Below are 16,579 nucleotides of genomic sequence, written 5' to 3'. Positions count from 1 at the left end.
CCTATGACTCTCTCTTCTCTTCCTACCAGACAAGCAAGAAGCATGAGTTCAAGGAGACATTTCAATCAAGCAAAAACACTCAGAGGGCGGAAAGGCTGGGAGGGAGGGGTGTGGCAATAATAATAATTTATTATTTATACCCCGCCCATCTGGCTGCGTTTCCTCAGCCACTCTGGGCGGCTTCCAACAAAAAATTTAAAATACAATAAAATATCAAACATTTAAAACTTCCCTAAACAGGGCTGCCTTCATATGTCTTCTAAAAGACAGATAGTTGTTTATTTCCTTGACATCTGGTGGGAGGGAGCTCCACAGGGCAGGCGCCACCACTAAGAAGGCCCTCTGCCTGGTTCCCTGTAACCTCACTTCTCACAGTGAAGGAACTGCCAGAAGGCCCTGAAAGTGGGACCTCAGTGTCCAGGCTGAACGATGGGGGTGGAGACACTCCTACAGTTATACTGGCTAGAAAGAAGGTGTGGTTTGGAGAGGGTCTCAAAGTGTGGCTTGGAGAGGACCTGGGGCCCGAGATCCCCCACCCACTTTAAATGACAGGCAGCTGTTTTTCATTCTAACTTTCATTCACTGAACCAACAGCTCACAATAAACCGGCATTGTTATGTCCCTAACATTAGCCCTAAAGATGCTCAGAAACATCAAGGTGTTGCTCCGTATACAATTATAACCACATTATTTGCCATTAGCAGCATGTGATTTTGGTTCTGTCTCATTGAACCTAAGTGTCCGTTTGGTTTGGGCTCATTAAAAAAAAAAACCACACCAGGCCCATATATATACATATTATTTCTACATTTGCGGCTTGCATGAATGAACTACAAATTCTTCTTAATGCCACTGTGCCTTGATTCCAATGCCTTTTTAATGGGAAGATCAATCTGCAATAATGTAACAGGGGTTCTGCATTTTAAAGGCTGTTGGCTGTTGCCTGTCCCCAAACATTTAACAAGGGCAACTTGGGACTCCCTCCTTGTGGGCTTATTTGCACACCAAAAATTGTTTTGACGAGGGAAACGAAGCTCCCGGTTTCCTCTTCGTTAAAAGCCCATGTGAGAGCAATGTTGGGGACAATTAGGAGGGCCACCGATCAGTGGAAGAGCACACACTCAGCCCCCCCGAGTCTCCAGTTAGCAGGATGTCAAGAAGTCAAGCTGAGAATGACCTCGTTCTAGGGGCTACAGACCCTCTGTCAATCAAAGGAAACAGCACTGATCTACATGAATGATTGGCCTGACTCAGGATAAACCAGAGGGTGCACATGCTGTGATTGTGCAGAAGCATGAGATGCATTCATTGACAATATTTCCTCTAAGGAGCTTGATGTGATATGCATGGCCCCCTCTTTTATCTTCACAATCCTTTGAGATACGTTAGGCTGTGAGACAGTAGTTGTGTTCACACCAAACTGTGGTTTAGTGTGAACACAACTACTGTCTCACACTAAACCATGGTTCAGTGTGAATGAGCTAGGTCCTGGAGGAGAAGTTTGCAGCCCATTTGCTCCTCCCTGGTTGTCATGGACTGGTTGGATGCAGACGAACCAGCTGGCAAAGGCTCAGAGCTCAGGGAGTGGTGGTGGGACAGCAATGAGTGGTCAGAGGGAGAAGCGGAAGCAGACTGGGAGGAGGTGGTGTTGGAAGCTGAAGAGGCAGCAGGGTTTACTGAGTGGGGGGAAAGTCTGTGACAGAGAGAAGTCCAGAATCAGAAGCAGGAAAGGAGGGAAGCCAAGAGGCAGAGATGAGGCCGTCTGGTGAAGAGGCACAGGAGTCTCTCCCTCCTGCTGCAACAAGCCCTCCTGTTCTCGCAGAACCAGGAGAGGCATGAAAAGAGCAGAGATGTTAGCTGCACGCAGGCGCAATCTCAGATTGCTTGGGTGGGGAAAACCCTGAAGAGGAGGGGAGTTAGGCAGCTGTGGGAAGTTGGGGACCTTCAGTCTCCACAACTGCTTCGAGGGGCAGTCCTGCCGGAGATGAGTTGCTGTGCTCATTAGGCCTGACCCTCCTGTGCAGATCCTGTTTTTGCTAATGGTCAACTCCAGCTGCCTTGGTGTAATTTACTGCTGGCTTGCTCCCGTCACTGGTCCTTTTAGCTCAACACAGCATGGCAGCGGAGCCAAAGGTTGGCTTAGCAAGAGCTGTAGTTCAGCAGCATCTGAAGGGTCAAAGGTCTCCCAAACTTGCTTCCAAGCACTGAGGAACAGCCTATGTCAGCAGAATTGTCTTTCGTCGTGACCCCTGCTTGCAAAAGAGCCAGATACTTGGGACTTCCCCCATGCGCCGCATTACAACATACAAGCCAGAGGGACTATTTCTGCCATCTCTTCATTCCAGCAATTACACAACCTACTTGGTCTCCTAAGATGCTACCCCAGATATAAGCTGCCCTGTTTGCCACTGCTGGTTGGTGATATAGTCACACCCAAGGTGAAAGCTGTTCGCTGAATAGTGGCTGATCAACGCAGAAGCATTTTTGCAGAACATTTCTGCTTTTAGTAGTATAAAACAAAGTTCCATATTTCTAGGAAAACACCCCCTTCCAAACTAAAAAAGCAACACACACACAAACTGAAGCACTTACCTGTTTTTCATGCTTTGGCGTCATCTTGAAAACTGCATGTGAAGTCTATCTAAAAAACAAAAGTGGCAGACCTAAGTAATTAACACTGAAAATAGATTAACAACAACAAAAACTACTACTACTACTACTACTACTACTACTACTACTACTACTACCACTGAGCTATACTGAATGTGATCTTTTTGTCCAAATTGAAAGGGGTTCAAAGGAAGGAAACAACAACAAGCAGGGCAACGGAAAGCAATTCTTATGAGCAACAATGGAAAGAGCTGAGTATCTTTAGCCTGGAGAAGGAAAGGTTGAAGGAGGAACATGACGGCATTCTTCAAATAGCTGCATGGTTGACACACAGAAGAGGGCACAGACTTGTTCCCTTGTGCCCCAGAGAACAGGGTCAGGTCTAATAGAAGGGTAGATTTGGGTCAAGCACTGGAAGAGCTTCCTGGTGGTCTTATTAATGCAGCCTAAAATTGCATTAGCCTTGCAAGGGTCTTCAAGAAGTGTGCTTAGTTAAGCCTTCCCTGTACCTTTCTACAGCCTCTTCTGTTGTGTTCTGCTTGTGGAAGTTAACTATGGTTCTCTGACATAAGGTAAGGTGCACTGCTGAGAAAAAAACTTGTTCCTTGAACTGTGGCAGGATCTACTCCTTATGGGAGGTCAAGGGCACTATGAGGTTCAGGGGAGGGAGAGAGAGAGAGAGAGAGAGAGAGAGAGAGCGCAACTCTGCCACTTTATAGGATTTCTAGAGCCAAACTACTTCTCAAATTTCACTCCATGCTTCTGCTAAAGCAGTGCTGTTAAAAAGCATATTTTAGATGGCTGTTTCTCCATTGACCACTGATGAGAACATTTCCAAGAAGCCACTTCCCTCATTCATAATAATGAACTGAATTTATTCAGTTTAAGGAAGGTCATTTAAAAAGCGATGTTTACATGGTGCAAAACCCCGCACTGCTTACATATAACTGATCGACACAACCTTGGGCACAGGATCAGGAAGGAATTTCCAAGAGTGTGCTGATAGTGACACTTTCTGCTGCAAAAAATGAAAGGAACTTGGCACACCAAGATGTGGCAACCAATTGACTCTTGTTTTCTTTTATTATTTAATAGTGGAACATTTTGGCAATTCCAAAATATCTCACAATCTTTAAGAAAATACGGGGCAAGGCATTTCCTTCCTCAGTATTCTTATCCCATTGCCCAAAGTTGAGAATCAGGAAGTTCAGCGTGCGCCCAGACAAAGCCTGAAGCAATCATCAAAAGAAGAAACTTTTCACAGTTTTGCAACTTTCTTAGGGAAGACCACAGAATGGGGCTTCCTTTCAACATCAGATGAGCCTGGGAATAAGCCACTTTAAATACCGATCAGCTGTTTTTCAAGCTACATGGCAATTTGGGCAGGGCAGAAAGCTTTTCTGCATGAGTCTTCTGTTGTGCTCTTTGCAAATGCGGGCTTAATGCATGTGTACTTAGTAACAAGCTCTGCAGGGATCAAGCACACTCTTGCCTGTTTGCAGCTGGGTGCAGAAGTTAATGAAGTCGAAAGAACAGCATAGGAAAACAGAGGCTTAAAATAAAGTCACGGGTGTTGTGCTGAGAAATGGCTAAGAGCAACAAATGAGAAGGCTGTTGATTCTGTCGTTTGGCGCCTCTTCAGGGGTCCAGCACAAGTAGGGGAGATGAAGGCAGCAGACAGTAGACAGATCTTTCCACACTTTTCATGTTGATGACGCACTTTTTAGACATGCATCATTTCGTGACACAGTAATTCAGTTTTACTAGCCAACCATAGGTTAAGCTAGGCATAGGCAAACTCGGCCCTCCAGATGTTTTGGTACTACAATTCCCATCATCCCTGACCACTGGTCCTGTAAGCTAGGGATCATGGGAGTTGTAGTCCCAAAACATATGGGGGGGGCTGAGTTTGCCTATGCCTGGGTTAAACTAACCCCTTTCCAGCCCTGGGAGCTGCGTGGGGAGTGTTCGTGCGACACACCTGAACAATGCAGCCAACACACAGTTTGGAAAGGTCTGCTGTCAGAGTCTGGTGTACAGGAGCACCAGAAGAGGCATAAAGTCAGGGTTTTCCAGGAGCAAAGCCAAGGCACAGAGCTGCCCTGCAAGTCGGCTCTCAAAAAGCATGCAGATCTAGGAAATGGGTATTGGACATTCTTAGCACGCAGTAAAAGGGATCTGCTAGGCAGAAATGTCCTGCCTATAGGCTTCTCAGAGGCATCTGTTTGGCTATGCTGAAAAACAAGATGCGAGAGACAGTGTGTGGTCTGATGGTTACAGTGTTAGAAACTGAGATTTAAAAGCTGGGAGCCAAATGGCAACTTAAACCTCGGCTTCAGTCACCACAACGGAATGCCGAGGTGCCCCACAGACCAGCTGATCTATGCAGCTGTCTTTGGGTGCCGAGCTCCTGCGCAAATCAATTGGCTTGCGCAGAACCAAAAAGCGTGTTTCGTTTGGTGCCGTGCCGCCCCACAAGACAGCTGCCTGGCAGCTGCGCCAGCTAAAGATGCTAGTGGCCAAAATGTGGTGACCAGACATCTCCAACTCCTTGCAAAAGGCTGCTTGGGCCTGTCATGAAATGTGACTGGCACCCGGTTATTTTCCATCTCTGGATGGTTGGATTATGGCCCGGGAGACCAGGGTTTGAATCCGCACTCAGCCATGCAGCTTGCTGTGTGATCTTGGGACAGTCCCTGTTAACATTTCTATTCCACCTTAAGGAGCAGACGTGTGGAACTGTTGCGCGTCACATGTCTGTTTACATTCCAGCACAGCTTGCTGGGAACTTCCGTTGTGTGTATAGCTTTTGCTTTTCCCGTTCTCTCTCAGAAGACGAGAGAGAGAGAGAGAGAGAGGTTTCTTTGTCCTGATTTATGATTAATAAATCTGTAGTTGTAGTATGCTTTCACAAGCCTCACGCCTATTCTGTGTGCGCAGTTTGCTCTGCTGATAGTGTGCCTGGCTTTGAAGTCCGGGTCACTGATTTACGTCGGAGCAGATGCCGATGGTCTTCGAAGTGGGAAGACTGGAAGGAGACAGCCCAGTTGGGGCTAGCCAGCTGGCCTCCATGCCCTCTGCATGCTGACAGTCCCTGCCTCTCAGCCTAACCTACCCCACAAGGTCGTTGTGAGGAGTTTTTTTTTAAGAGGGGGGAAGAGAGAACCATGTACATCACCTTCAGGTTCTTGGAAGAAAAGGTGGGGTGTAAATGTACTAAATAAATAAACAGCCTTGATATCAGGCCTCTTCTTCAATGGCCTTCTAAGAGTTTTGAGACAGTTCTCATCGGGCACTGAGAATGCTAGGAAGACCTCTCCTCAAAGCACGCTCACTTCATGGGTTCAGAAGAAGTTATAGTGACTGGAAACAAGAACAAGGATAATCTGCTGTACACAGTTTTACAATGGAACAAAGAGATGCCAGAGGAACAATATCGTCATCGGTATAATGTACTGAATTCATTACCAGCCCTTTTAACATCAGGTGCCAGGGCAGGTTACAACAATGTAAAATTCAGTACTGTAAACAGCTGAAAGCGGACAGCGTCAATCAATGGGTACGTTTGGTTCTTGGGGGTGAGGGTGGTGACAGACAAGCTCAGGGCTCTTGGTATTGCTGGTTAAAGACTTGCAGTAAGTTGCCCTGATTACATAAGGATATAGGGAGATTGAGAGATCCTTCCATAGCTCAATGAATTTAGCTCAATGAACCATAGCTCAATGAACTTAGGGGTTAGGCCGCTTTCTTTTGCATTTGAATGGTGGGTGGAGGCTAGCACAGGATTCCTATCCTTCCAAGTTTAGCAATTGCAGATAGCTTCATGGCAGAGCGGGGATTTGAACCCTGGCCTCCCAGGTCTTAGTCAAAAACTTTAACCACTACACCACTCCGGTTTGGGATTCTTTGGGGAAGGCCGGACTGGTCAAAGCAGTACAGTAGTGTTTTAAATGTATTGGTGCAGATGTGGCCTCAGACATAATTATTGGTTACCTATAAAAGTAAGATTGACATGGGTGGCACTGTGGGTTAAATCACAGAGCCTAGGACTTGCCAGTCAGAAGGTCGGCGGTTCGAATCCCCGCGACGGGGTGAGCTCCCGTTGCTCAGTCCCTGCTCCTTTTCTTTTGCAATAAATGCCCACCTTCTCCAATTTTTCAGTACCCCCTCAAGGGTAATCCTTAGGGTTAGAGAGTGGAGAGAGACCCAGGTTCAAATTCTCACACAGTCACAAACCACACTACGAAAGTCACTATCTCTCAGTCAAACCTACCCACCAGGACCACTACCGAGAAGATCTACTTAATTCGTTCCGGAGGTCCGTTCTTAACCTGAAACTGTTCTTAACCTGAAGCACCACTTTAGCTAATGGGGCCTCCCACAGCCGTCACGCCACCGGAGCACGATTTCTGTTCTCATCCTGAAGCAAAGTTCTTAACCCGAGGTACTATTTCTGGGTTAGCAGAGTCTGTAACCTGAAGCATATGTAACCTGAAGCATATGTAACCCGAGGTACCACTGTAAATTGTTTAATGAATAATTAGAAGGAGTTAATTGTCATTATAATAACTTATTTATTTACATTGGTGGGGTGTGTTCCACTTGTTTCTAAACACGCCAGTGCAATTCTCTTTATGCATTTCCTGAGCACATGTACAGCTTGAACTTCCTGCTTGCTAAAAGTTGGAACAGAAAATGCATCCCACGCCACACCGGTCGGGCAAGGGCTAAAAGGCTTTGCGAAAATCCTTCGAAGACAAACAACTCTTACAACATTCCAGGATGTTGTTTTTGGAACCCCTGGCAAAATATTTTTTTTTGGATAAACGACATTTCCATTTCTCAACATACTATTTCCGCCCAAAGATACTATAGGATGATCTGATTCATTATCATGCATCCACCTGACACACGGGCAATTGGCACTCACACATTCCTTTAGTGTGAGGAGTTAATTGTTGTTGTTGTGCATATGCAAAATGACTGACTACTGAGTTTAACCCGGAGGCAAAAGAAGCTGGAAAAGAAAACCAGGATATTCATTGGAACAGTGTCACAATGTTTTTCTTTTCTGGAAACTTAGTCAGACATTTAGTAAATAGGATTCTTTCTTACATGATGAAATGCATTGGAGCCAACTAAGTTTTACTCAAGAGTAGACCCACTGGAATTAATAAACCTAAGTTACTCTTGTCCTTTCATTTCAACAAGTCTTCTCTGAGTATGCCTAACATGAGATTCAATCCGTGTCTTGTTTTTCTTCTTTCTAAATGGAGTATGAGAATAGGGGAGAAATTAATTTTCTCCCGCGAAAATCAAATGGTAGAGACAGATGAGAAAAACCACCCAGGAATGCACACGCATTAACATTTTCCTCTTACCACTACCGCTGACTCATACATTACTGATTTTGCCTCACCTTAATCTCTGCTGAACATCTAGCAAGATGGGATAAAGTAAATCACTAAGAGATAACATATTTTGGCTTTTGGACTGAAATTAAGCTTATATTGATGTCTGATATCTGCCTGACTGGAGCAGGTTCTAGGTTTGTGAGCAGGTGGAGTAATGGTTAGAGTGTTTGACTAGAGCCTAGGAGACCAGGGTTCAAATCTCCACTCAGCCAGGAAGCCCACTGAGTGACCTTGGGCCAGTCATTGCCTCAGCCTAGCCTACCTCTTAGGGCTGTTGTGGGAATTAAATGAGGAGGGTAGAACCATGTATATACCATCCTGGACTTATTGGATAAGACCCACCTCACAAAGTTGTTGTGAGGACAAAATTGAGAGTGGGGGGGGGGGACATCACCTTGAGCTCCTTGAAGAAGAGGTCTACTCAGGTGAGCAGCTTAACATAAGAGCGGGGAGGTTGTACAAAACCATAGATAGATAGAATCCTAGAACTATAGCGCGGGAAGGGACCCAACGGGTCATCTCCCCCCAATGCAGGAATCACAGCGAAAGAATCCCTAACATCCAAACTGTATTTAAAAATATCCAATGAAGAACAGCCTGCCACCTTCCAAGGCAAGTCTGAACAGCTCTTAACCATCAGAAAGCTCTTCCTAATGTCTTTCTGTGGAAAGAGGAGACGCTGTGATAGTGGCTCCCAGGGGTGGCCCGTCCTATTTTGCCACCCGAGGCAAAACAGGAATTGTCCACCACCCCATCTCACCAAACACACACACACACTTCCGCCAGGGCACTCCTCAAAGCGTTGCCTGGGGAGGGGGTCAGGAAGATGAGCAGCAATGCCACATGCCAGAACACCACACCTCCCTCTCAGTGGCGGAAGCAATGGGGTGGCTGGAGCACTGCCTCTTTCACTTCCAGTGCTTGAGCCAGGTTGTCCACCACGCCTCATGGGCGGGCCGGCTCTGGTGGTTCCACATCTATGAAATGAACTATCTTGGGAGAGGGGTTTATCTCCACGTCGACTCCACACATTCCAGCCCTCCTTTGAGCAGACTATTTCAAGGATCAGGGTGGTTTTTTAGCACACAAAGTGGCTCTTCAGAACCGATTCACAATTCACCACATAAAAGCAAAGGAACTCCACAACCGCAGCTACTGGTTCTCATGACTTGCCACAGCACTTTCTGTTTGGGAAGCATCAGACAGACTGGCCTGTGTTTCCCCTTACAACAAGCTGGACTACAACTCCCATAATTCCCGGCCTGATCCCTGGCAATCAAAAGCTCTGCTGCCTGGAGCCGATTTAAGATGGCGTCCAAAAGAATGGGGGGGGGGGAGTGGCGTAGATATAAACGTCCAACGTCTGGAAGGCCATCCCTGCTTTACAAACAACCCTGTGACACTTGGGACATCTTCATCTCTGAATGCATAGATGTGAAGCCTGAGGCCAAAAACAGTTCTTCGTTCAAGGCCTCACCCTTTGCCAACAGCAGAGGTGGAAGCTAAAAATAGCTCTCATTAATCCGTGGCCCATTGAAGCACAACTCATTGATAATAATCAACACATTCCATTTGCCTAAAGCCAGCCTTCAGCAACCTAGTGCCTGCCAGATGTTGATGGACTACCAATCCCATCAACCTTGACTATTGGCCATGTTGGCTGGGGCTGATGGGAGTTGGAGTACAAAACTTCTTGAGGGCACCAGGTTGGGGAAGGCTAGCTTCAGCTCATGTATTAATAAAGGGGGGGAATAGTAGTTATTTTATAAAATAGAATAAAAATACTCAGTTTAAGGGGTTTCCTGCATGTCCTGTAGAGGGAAGTGAGGGGTAGACGGGGAACATTAACATGAGAAGCTGGCCCATCTAGAGCAGGGATGTCCAACATGTCAATCGCGATCTACTGGTCGGGGTGTCCCTCGTCCCTGGTCGATTGCGTGATCCTGATCGATTGCCCCCCCCTAAAACTCAACAACTTTAGGTCTTCCTCCCCCCAAAAAGCTGAACAACTCTGACCAATGCTCCCCAAAAAAGCTCAACAACCTTGGTCAATATAATGGGTAGATCACCGCCAGTTGTTTTTTTTTAGTGGGAGTAGATCGCAGTCTCTTGGAAGTTGGACATCCCTGATCTAGAAGAGGGGAAAATCTGACCCTAAACCTCCACTGCCTTGCGGGATATCTTCAGGAGAAGGAAAGGCTAAGGAGTAAATCCTTCTCAAATCTGGAAGGGAGTCCCTAAAATGGTTGGATGATGTCTTGTACGCCTCCTTCCAAAAACTCATGAAGCCAAGCTGGTATCAAACATATTGCTCAGTGAGGCCAAGACTAGGGGTCTTGTCTGGGCAGTCCCGGACCTCCATACACTCTGCCAGGCCTTACGCCCCAGGGAGGTCACTTCTGTGCTGCTAACGCAAGAGTTTGACTTCACTCCCAGAGGCGCACTCTACAGCAAACTAAGGCTGGGGGCCAGATCCAGCCTAATTGCCTTCTAAATCTGGTCCACAGACGGTCCGGGAATCAGCGTGTTTTTACATGAATAGAATGTGTCCTTTTATTTAAAATGCATCTCTGGGTTATTTGTGGGGCATAGGAATTTGTTCATATTTTTTTTCAAAATATGGTCTGGCCCCCCACAAGGTCTGAGGGACAGTGGACCAGACCCATGCAGAAAAGGTTTGCTAACCCCTGGTCTCTCGAGACAGACCATTGCCAACAACCTTTTATAATGGCTTCCTAACAACGGCTATATAAGGTTATAAGCCAAGGCCATGATTTGCCCTCCAACCCCTATATAAGGGTTGCTCCCAGTCAGCTCACCTGGTCCACCCCGCAATGTCTCTCTCAGGCAGGCTACAAGTCTAGCCAAAGAAGACAACATGGTCTCCAGGCTTCTCCTGACTTGTTTACTGAGGCTGTCTAATCAGATGTTTAATCCATGTGTTTAGTGCTTAGACAGGAAAGGATCAGAGGGAATCTGGCCCTTTTGCGATGGTATGTCTGAGCTACTGTTTTTAGAAGGGTGCAGGGGAGGTATGATTTGGCGAAAATTGGGAGGAGTCAGGGGTAGGACTGGTGCATTCATTAAAGGTAAAGTCGTGACCAACTCTGGGGTTGCGGCACTCATCTCGCTTTATTGGCTGAGGGAGCCGGCGTACAGCTTCCGGGTCATGTGGCCAGCATGACTAATCCACTTCTGGCGAACCAGAGCAGCTCACGGAAACGCCATTTACCTTCCTGCCAGAGTGGTACCTATTTATCTACTTGCACTTTGACATGCTAAGTTGGCAGGAGCAGGGACCGAGCAACGGGAGCTCACCCCGTCGCGGGGATTCAAACCGCCGACCTTCTGATCGGCAAGTCCTAGGCTCTGTGGTTTAACCCACAGCGCCACCCGCGTCCCTGGTGCATTCATTAAGGCCCCCTAAATTAGCATCATAACTGAGACCCTAACATGAGTCCTAGGTCTTCCTTGGTCACTCCTGCCTTCTAGCAACTGTGCTCACAGCACACTGTAGAAGACAAATGCAAGGCCTCCAACTGCAGAGCCACATGCAAAGTAATTCCTGTGAACCGACTCCCAAGGGAAAGAGGAAGCAACAGCCACTTAGGGCACTGTAAAGCCAGGAGAAATACGTCTTCACCTGTGACTGCATCATCTCTCTATCTGTAATTACTCCACTGTGCTCAGGGCTACTTCAGATTTTCCACGCTTCTGACTAATGCCAAACAATTATATAGGTAAGTGTGGGCCTGCCAGAGGCGGCATGCAATGAAGAAGCCATGAGAGCTGGTGAAATCGATCACAAAAGGTAAAAATGGGGAAGCAACGGCTTGCTGAAGGAGCAATATAGTAGGAGAAAATGGAAAAATACTACAAGACAATGTCTGGGTGGCCACAGGTTCCCCATCTCTCTTTCTCATGCACAAGCAGAATGGTGCAACATTCCTGCCTGGACCACGGGCAAAGGTACCAATCCTATGCATGCTTAGAATAAAGGAAAACACAGAGAAAGCTCCTTGGAAAACCATGGTTTGCTGTTGCAGCAAAACGTGGCAAACTCTGGTATATCCAAACCATAATTTGCTCTTCAATCAGCCTCTCAAACCAGTGTCAAACCGTTGTCTGGGATCCTGGTTTAAGAGTAAACAATGACTTCAGCAAACCAGAACTTGCCGCCTTTGAACGCAACAACAAACTCTGGTTTGCCAACAAACCAGAAGTCAGTTTAGAAATCGCAGCATGTGAAGGAAGGAGGACGAGGGAACATGTGCGCCTGAGACTCCCGGGGACTCTGCTTGTGCGTTGTAACACAGGGGTGGAGAACCTTAAAAACCACCAGATGTTTGTTGAACTACAACTCCCATCATCCCCAGCAGGCATGGTCAATGGCCAGGGATGATGGGAGTTGTAGTTCAGCAAAACCTGCAGGGCCAAAGGTTCCCTACCCTTGATGTAACGCCAAACCACAGTTCAACCACAGTTTGGCGTTACATCTGAGTATCCACAGGCCTTTGATAGGTAGACCCAGATGGGTGTTCATTCTTTATTATTTCCAATTAGGCCAACCCGAATACATTAAATTTTATACCATGGATTATTAACACAGAATGAGAACTCTTGACTGCTAAAGTATTTATCTTAGGCTGCCTATACAGCCACCGTCCATAGCTTTTATTTTTGTTACAGACAGTTGCCAACAAAAAAAGGTATTGTTTACTATTATCTAAGTGCCACTCCTGTTCATGTATTTGACTTGGACAAGCAAATGTCCCAGAATCAGAAAAGGCACAGCCAGAAGCATTATCTAGTTAGAACAAATCCTCTTACCTAGTGTCAATGGGTACAAAATTGAGCAAGAGGCAAGACACATTCTTTTGACTTACCGTATTTTTCGCTCTATAAGATGCACCAGACCATAAGACACACCTAGTTTTTGGAGGAGGAAAATAAGGGGGGGGGGGGAGATTCTGAATCCCAGAAGCCAGAACAGTAAGAGGGATCACTGCACAGCGAAAGCAGCGATCACTCTTGCTGTTCCTGGCTTCTGGGATAGCTGCGCAGCCTACATTCGCTCCATAAGACATACACACATTTCCCCTTACTTTTTAGGAGAGAAAAAGTGAGTCTTATAGAGCAAAAAATACGGTATTTGCTTGCCTCCACAGAATAGCAGACCATAAGAGTAGAATCACAGATCTGGGGTGCTTGGCACCTGACTTTTCTCCTACAACACCCATCAACTAATTTCCTGAAATGTTGGCTAGGAACAGCTAAGGAATTTTTGAAGAACAGCTAAAACAAACAGCCTCCTCCGTCTGCTTCCTGCTGATAGCACCAGCACCTACTCCAGGGGTGGGAAACATGTGGCCTTCCAGATGTTTTCCTTTCCAGATGTTTTCATAGAACCATAGAGTTTAAGGGACCCTGAGAATCACCTGCAATACAGGAATATGCAACTGTCCCTTATGGGGATCAAACCTGCAACCTTGGCATTATCAGCACCGCACTCCAACCAACCAAGCTATCCAGCCCTTGCTGGACTACAACTCCCATCAGCCTCTTCCAGCATGGCCAATGGGAACTGTAGCAACATCTGAATGGCCACCAGTTCCCCATCCCTGGCCTATTCTTTGATCTAGGGCTTCTGACACAATCTGTTCCCTTTCTGTAAATGCCCACAACTTGTTGTGGCAGCAATGCATATTATACCGTAAGTATCAACACAGTAATCTCAAAAAGGAATATAAATCTCAAGTGCATGAATGCATACTTACCCAGGAGTAACGGGAGCTTGTTTTGTACACGCAACCTTGCTGATCGGATTTAGCAGGCAACGACCCAAAGCGGATCAGTCAAAACTTCAAATGTTTGTTGAAAACTACAAGAGATGCAATATAAGCGCATTAGTTGCTGGTACGCGAGGCCATCTAAATTGTAGCTATTTCAAATGCGCCATAGTTTCCACTGATGGAAAATAGTCGCCAGGTAAGCTCCAGTTCGCTGCCTGTGCTAGGAGTGCTCATTGTTGCTAAATTCTCAGTCGTATTAGACAATGCCCAATTGCACAAGATGCCAAAGTTGTTTTGCTTAAGCTTTTAACTTTGAACAATCCCACAGGTCCACATAGGGAGCTTTGGTTCAGTTTATTGCTAGCTGCCCGGCTGTGTTTGACCAGTAAGTGGAAGTCACCTAAACCCAGTGCAAACTGTCAACGCTACAGCAAACAGATGGAGGGCAGCAGTTCTCAAAATTATGGTCCACAAACCACTGCTACATCCAGGTGGTCTACAATGTCCCTGTGGATGTGTGGTTGAAGATCATAGATGGCACACCCATTGCAATAAACAGCTGTACCAATTTGTTTTAATTAAAACACATTTATTCAAAAGTTGCAATACAATTTGCTTTCCCCATATTTATTTACCCACTTGATTTCTAGAGCTGCCCCACAGCAGAGGTTCTCTAGGAAGCCAATATAGTGTTGAAACAGAAATTTAAAAGCAAGATCCAAGAAGCATAGAATCCTAATATCCCCTCTTCCTTCATCTGATTTCCACTCTTCACCTATCTAAACTTTCAGGAAGAGGCTGTTCCATCTCCCTTTCAGTCTAAATGCATATTAAATATTTGAATACTGTTTGGCATCCCACTTTTCCTTATTCCAGACAGCCCATTTTTATTCTATTTTGAAACAGCATTTATTTGTGCTTTTTAAGCATAATATTGATTATAAATGTGATTGCTTTCTATAGGTATCTCATTTGTTTTTATTCTTCTTTATTTTTTACGTTTATATACCACCCTACATCCAAAGTTCTCAGAGCAGTTAACAACATAAAAATGCAAAATGAAAACACAAATATTAATGCCTGGATGTGGTTTGGCTCCCAATTTACTCAAGACTGGTTGTATCTTGTATTGGCGATCATTTTTTAAATTTTGGTATCCATTAGAAATTGTGACTGCATCTTCCAGAAAAACTGGGAAAGACCCCTCTATGAAACTCTGGGGAGTCCCTGCTGGCCAAAAGAGATAGCACAGAGCAAGGTGGATCAATGGGATGATTTGGTTATAAGGCAGTTTCTTAAGTTCCTAAAATAGTGATGGAGAACCTGTAGCCCCCCCCCCCCCGTAAGTTGCTGGACTCCCAAAGTCCATCAACCCCCAGCCAGTAGGGCCGATGGGCAGTAAGGATATAAACTGGCTTCCAGCAGCAACCTTTGAGAGCCATCACATCCCAATTCCCACCCTTACCCTAAGGAGACTAGTGTGCCTGTGGAAATGACCTGGAACACATCCAAACCTAAAAGCAGGCACAATCTTCCTATCACTTCCAGCGCAAGGCTTTTCGTCACCCCATCAGCTGTGACAAATGCTGGGCTGGGCACGCCTATGAGGTGACCCACAAACTGACCTCGTGCATTTTCCTCTTTGCTAAAGAGCTTTAATCTCCAGAGGTGAATCACAGCGACGTCCCAGCAGGACGAGCAAAGGCAGCGTTGTTGTTGTTGTTGTTGTTAGAATCATAAGAGTTGGAAAGGGTCACCAGGGTCATCTAGTCCAACCCCCTCACCCAACATGGGGCTCAAACCCATGACCCTGAGATTAGGATTCTCATGCTCTACCTACCAAGCTACTACTACTATTCTCCTGTATTCACTTTTTCACCCTGGGCACCAGCAACGCGCTTAAAAAAAAGGCACCCTAGCCAGAAAGCCACCAGATCTCTCTAAAAAAAGATCCCCCCGGGGCTCTTCTTAAAGCCTCCTGCCCTAAGCGCACTCAGGACCGGGGGACGTGGGTTTGAGCCCTACGATGGGCAAACGATTCCTGCGAGGGTTTGGACTAGATGACTTTCAGAGGACCCTTCCAATTGTATGATTCCTGCCGCTGCCTTCCAAGGAGGCATCGCTAGCGGTCTGAAGCGGGTCGGGGAGAGATCGATGCCTCAACTCCCTTGGGGGGGGTGACGGCGGGGGAGAGACCATCTCCCGGACCAGCCCTGGGGGAAAGACCCGGTTCCGACGTTCATCCCGCGCAGCATCAGCGCCCAAAGCTGGGTTTCCTCGTTCCCGTAGAAACCGAAACCGCGAGGCAAACCGAGGCGCTTTTGCCCTGCCTGGTGGGGCTGCTTCTCGGGGGACTTACCTGGGCGCCGTTTCCCGCAACGAGACCGGCGGCAGCAACAGCAGCCCGAGATTGTGCGCTGCCTTCGCTAAGACGCGCCGACGAATGAATAAAAAGCAGCCGCCGAGGCGACTTCGGGGCAGGAGCGAAGAGCTCGCAGACACGTGATCGCCAGCCGGAGGAGGAGGAAGAGGAGCCGCGGAGGGCGGCGTCACGTGATGCGATTGCGACGAGGAGGCGGGAGGGATGACAATGGAAGGAGGCCGGGAGAGCGGCTGGCTTGATCGGAAAGACCAGGAGGAAGGCGGGGGGGCCGGGGAAATGAAAGGGAAGCAGGATTGCAGCCCGTCTGGGTCCCGCAAGTTTGATAAGGAGGCGCCGAAGGCTTGGGCAGATCAATTCAGTGGGGAAATACTGCGGAAGGC

At 46.9% G+C, this 16,579-nt stretch overlaps 1 protein-coding gene across 2 annotated transcripts in view; it reads right to left on the bottom strand.

Annotated features, from left to right (window-relative positions):
• SNX10 (sorting nexin 10) overlaps window positions 1-16,330 on the bottom strand; it is a 46,529-nt gene extending 30,199 nt beyond the window's left edge. Inside the window, exons 1-3 of one of the 2 annotated variants that reach the window (XM_081833947.1) lie at window positions 16,176-16,330; window positions 13,802-13,905; window positions 2,593-2,641 (exon numbers count right to left, since the gene is read on the bottom strand). In XM_081833947.1, the coding sequence (XP_081690073.1) occupies window positions 2,593-2,616 (24 nt within the window). In that variant the 5' untranslated portion in view covers window positions 2,617-2,641; window positions 13,802-13,905; window positions 16,176-16,330. The remainder of the gene's footprint in view (window positions 1-2,592; window positions 2,642-13,801; window positions 13,906-16,175) is intronic. The other variant, XM_081833948.1, reaches the window with a different exon arrangement.
• Window positions 16,331-16,579: the final 249 nt, after the last annotated feature.

The sequence above is a fragment of the Podarcis erhardii genome (genome assembly GCF_964252035.2).
Source record: "Podarcis erhardii genome assembly, chromosome: 12".
Taxonomy (NCBI): Eukaryota; Metazoa; Chordata; class Lepidosauria; order Squamata; family Lacertidae; genus Podarcis; species Podarcis erhardii.
The sequence above is the reverse complement of the archived record's forward strand: the minus strand, read 5'-3'. Positions and strand labels throughout refer to the sequence as shown.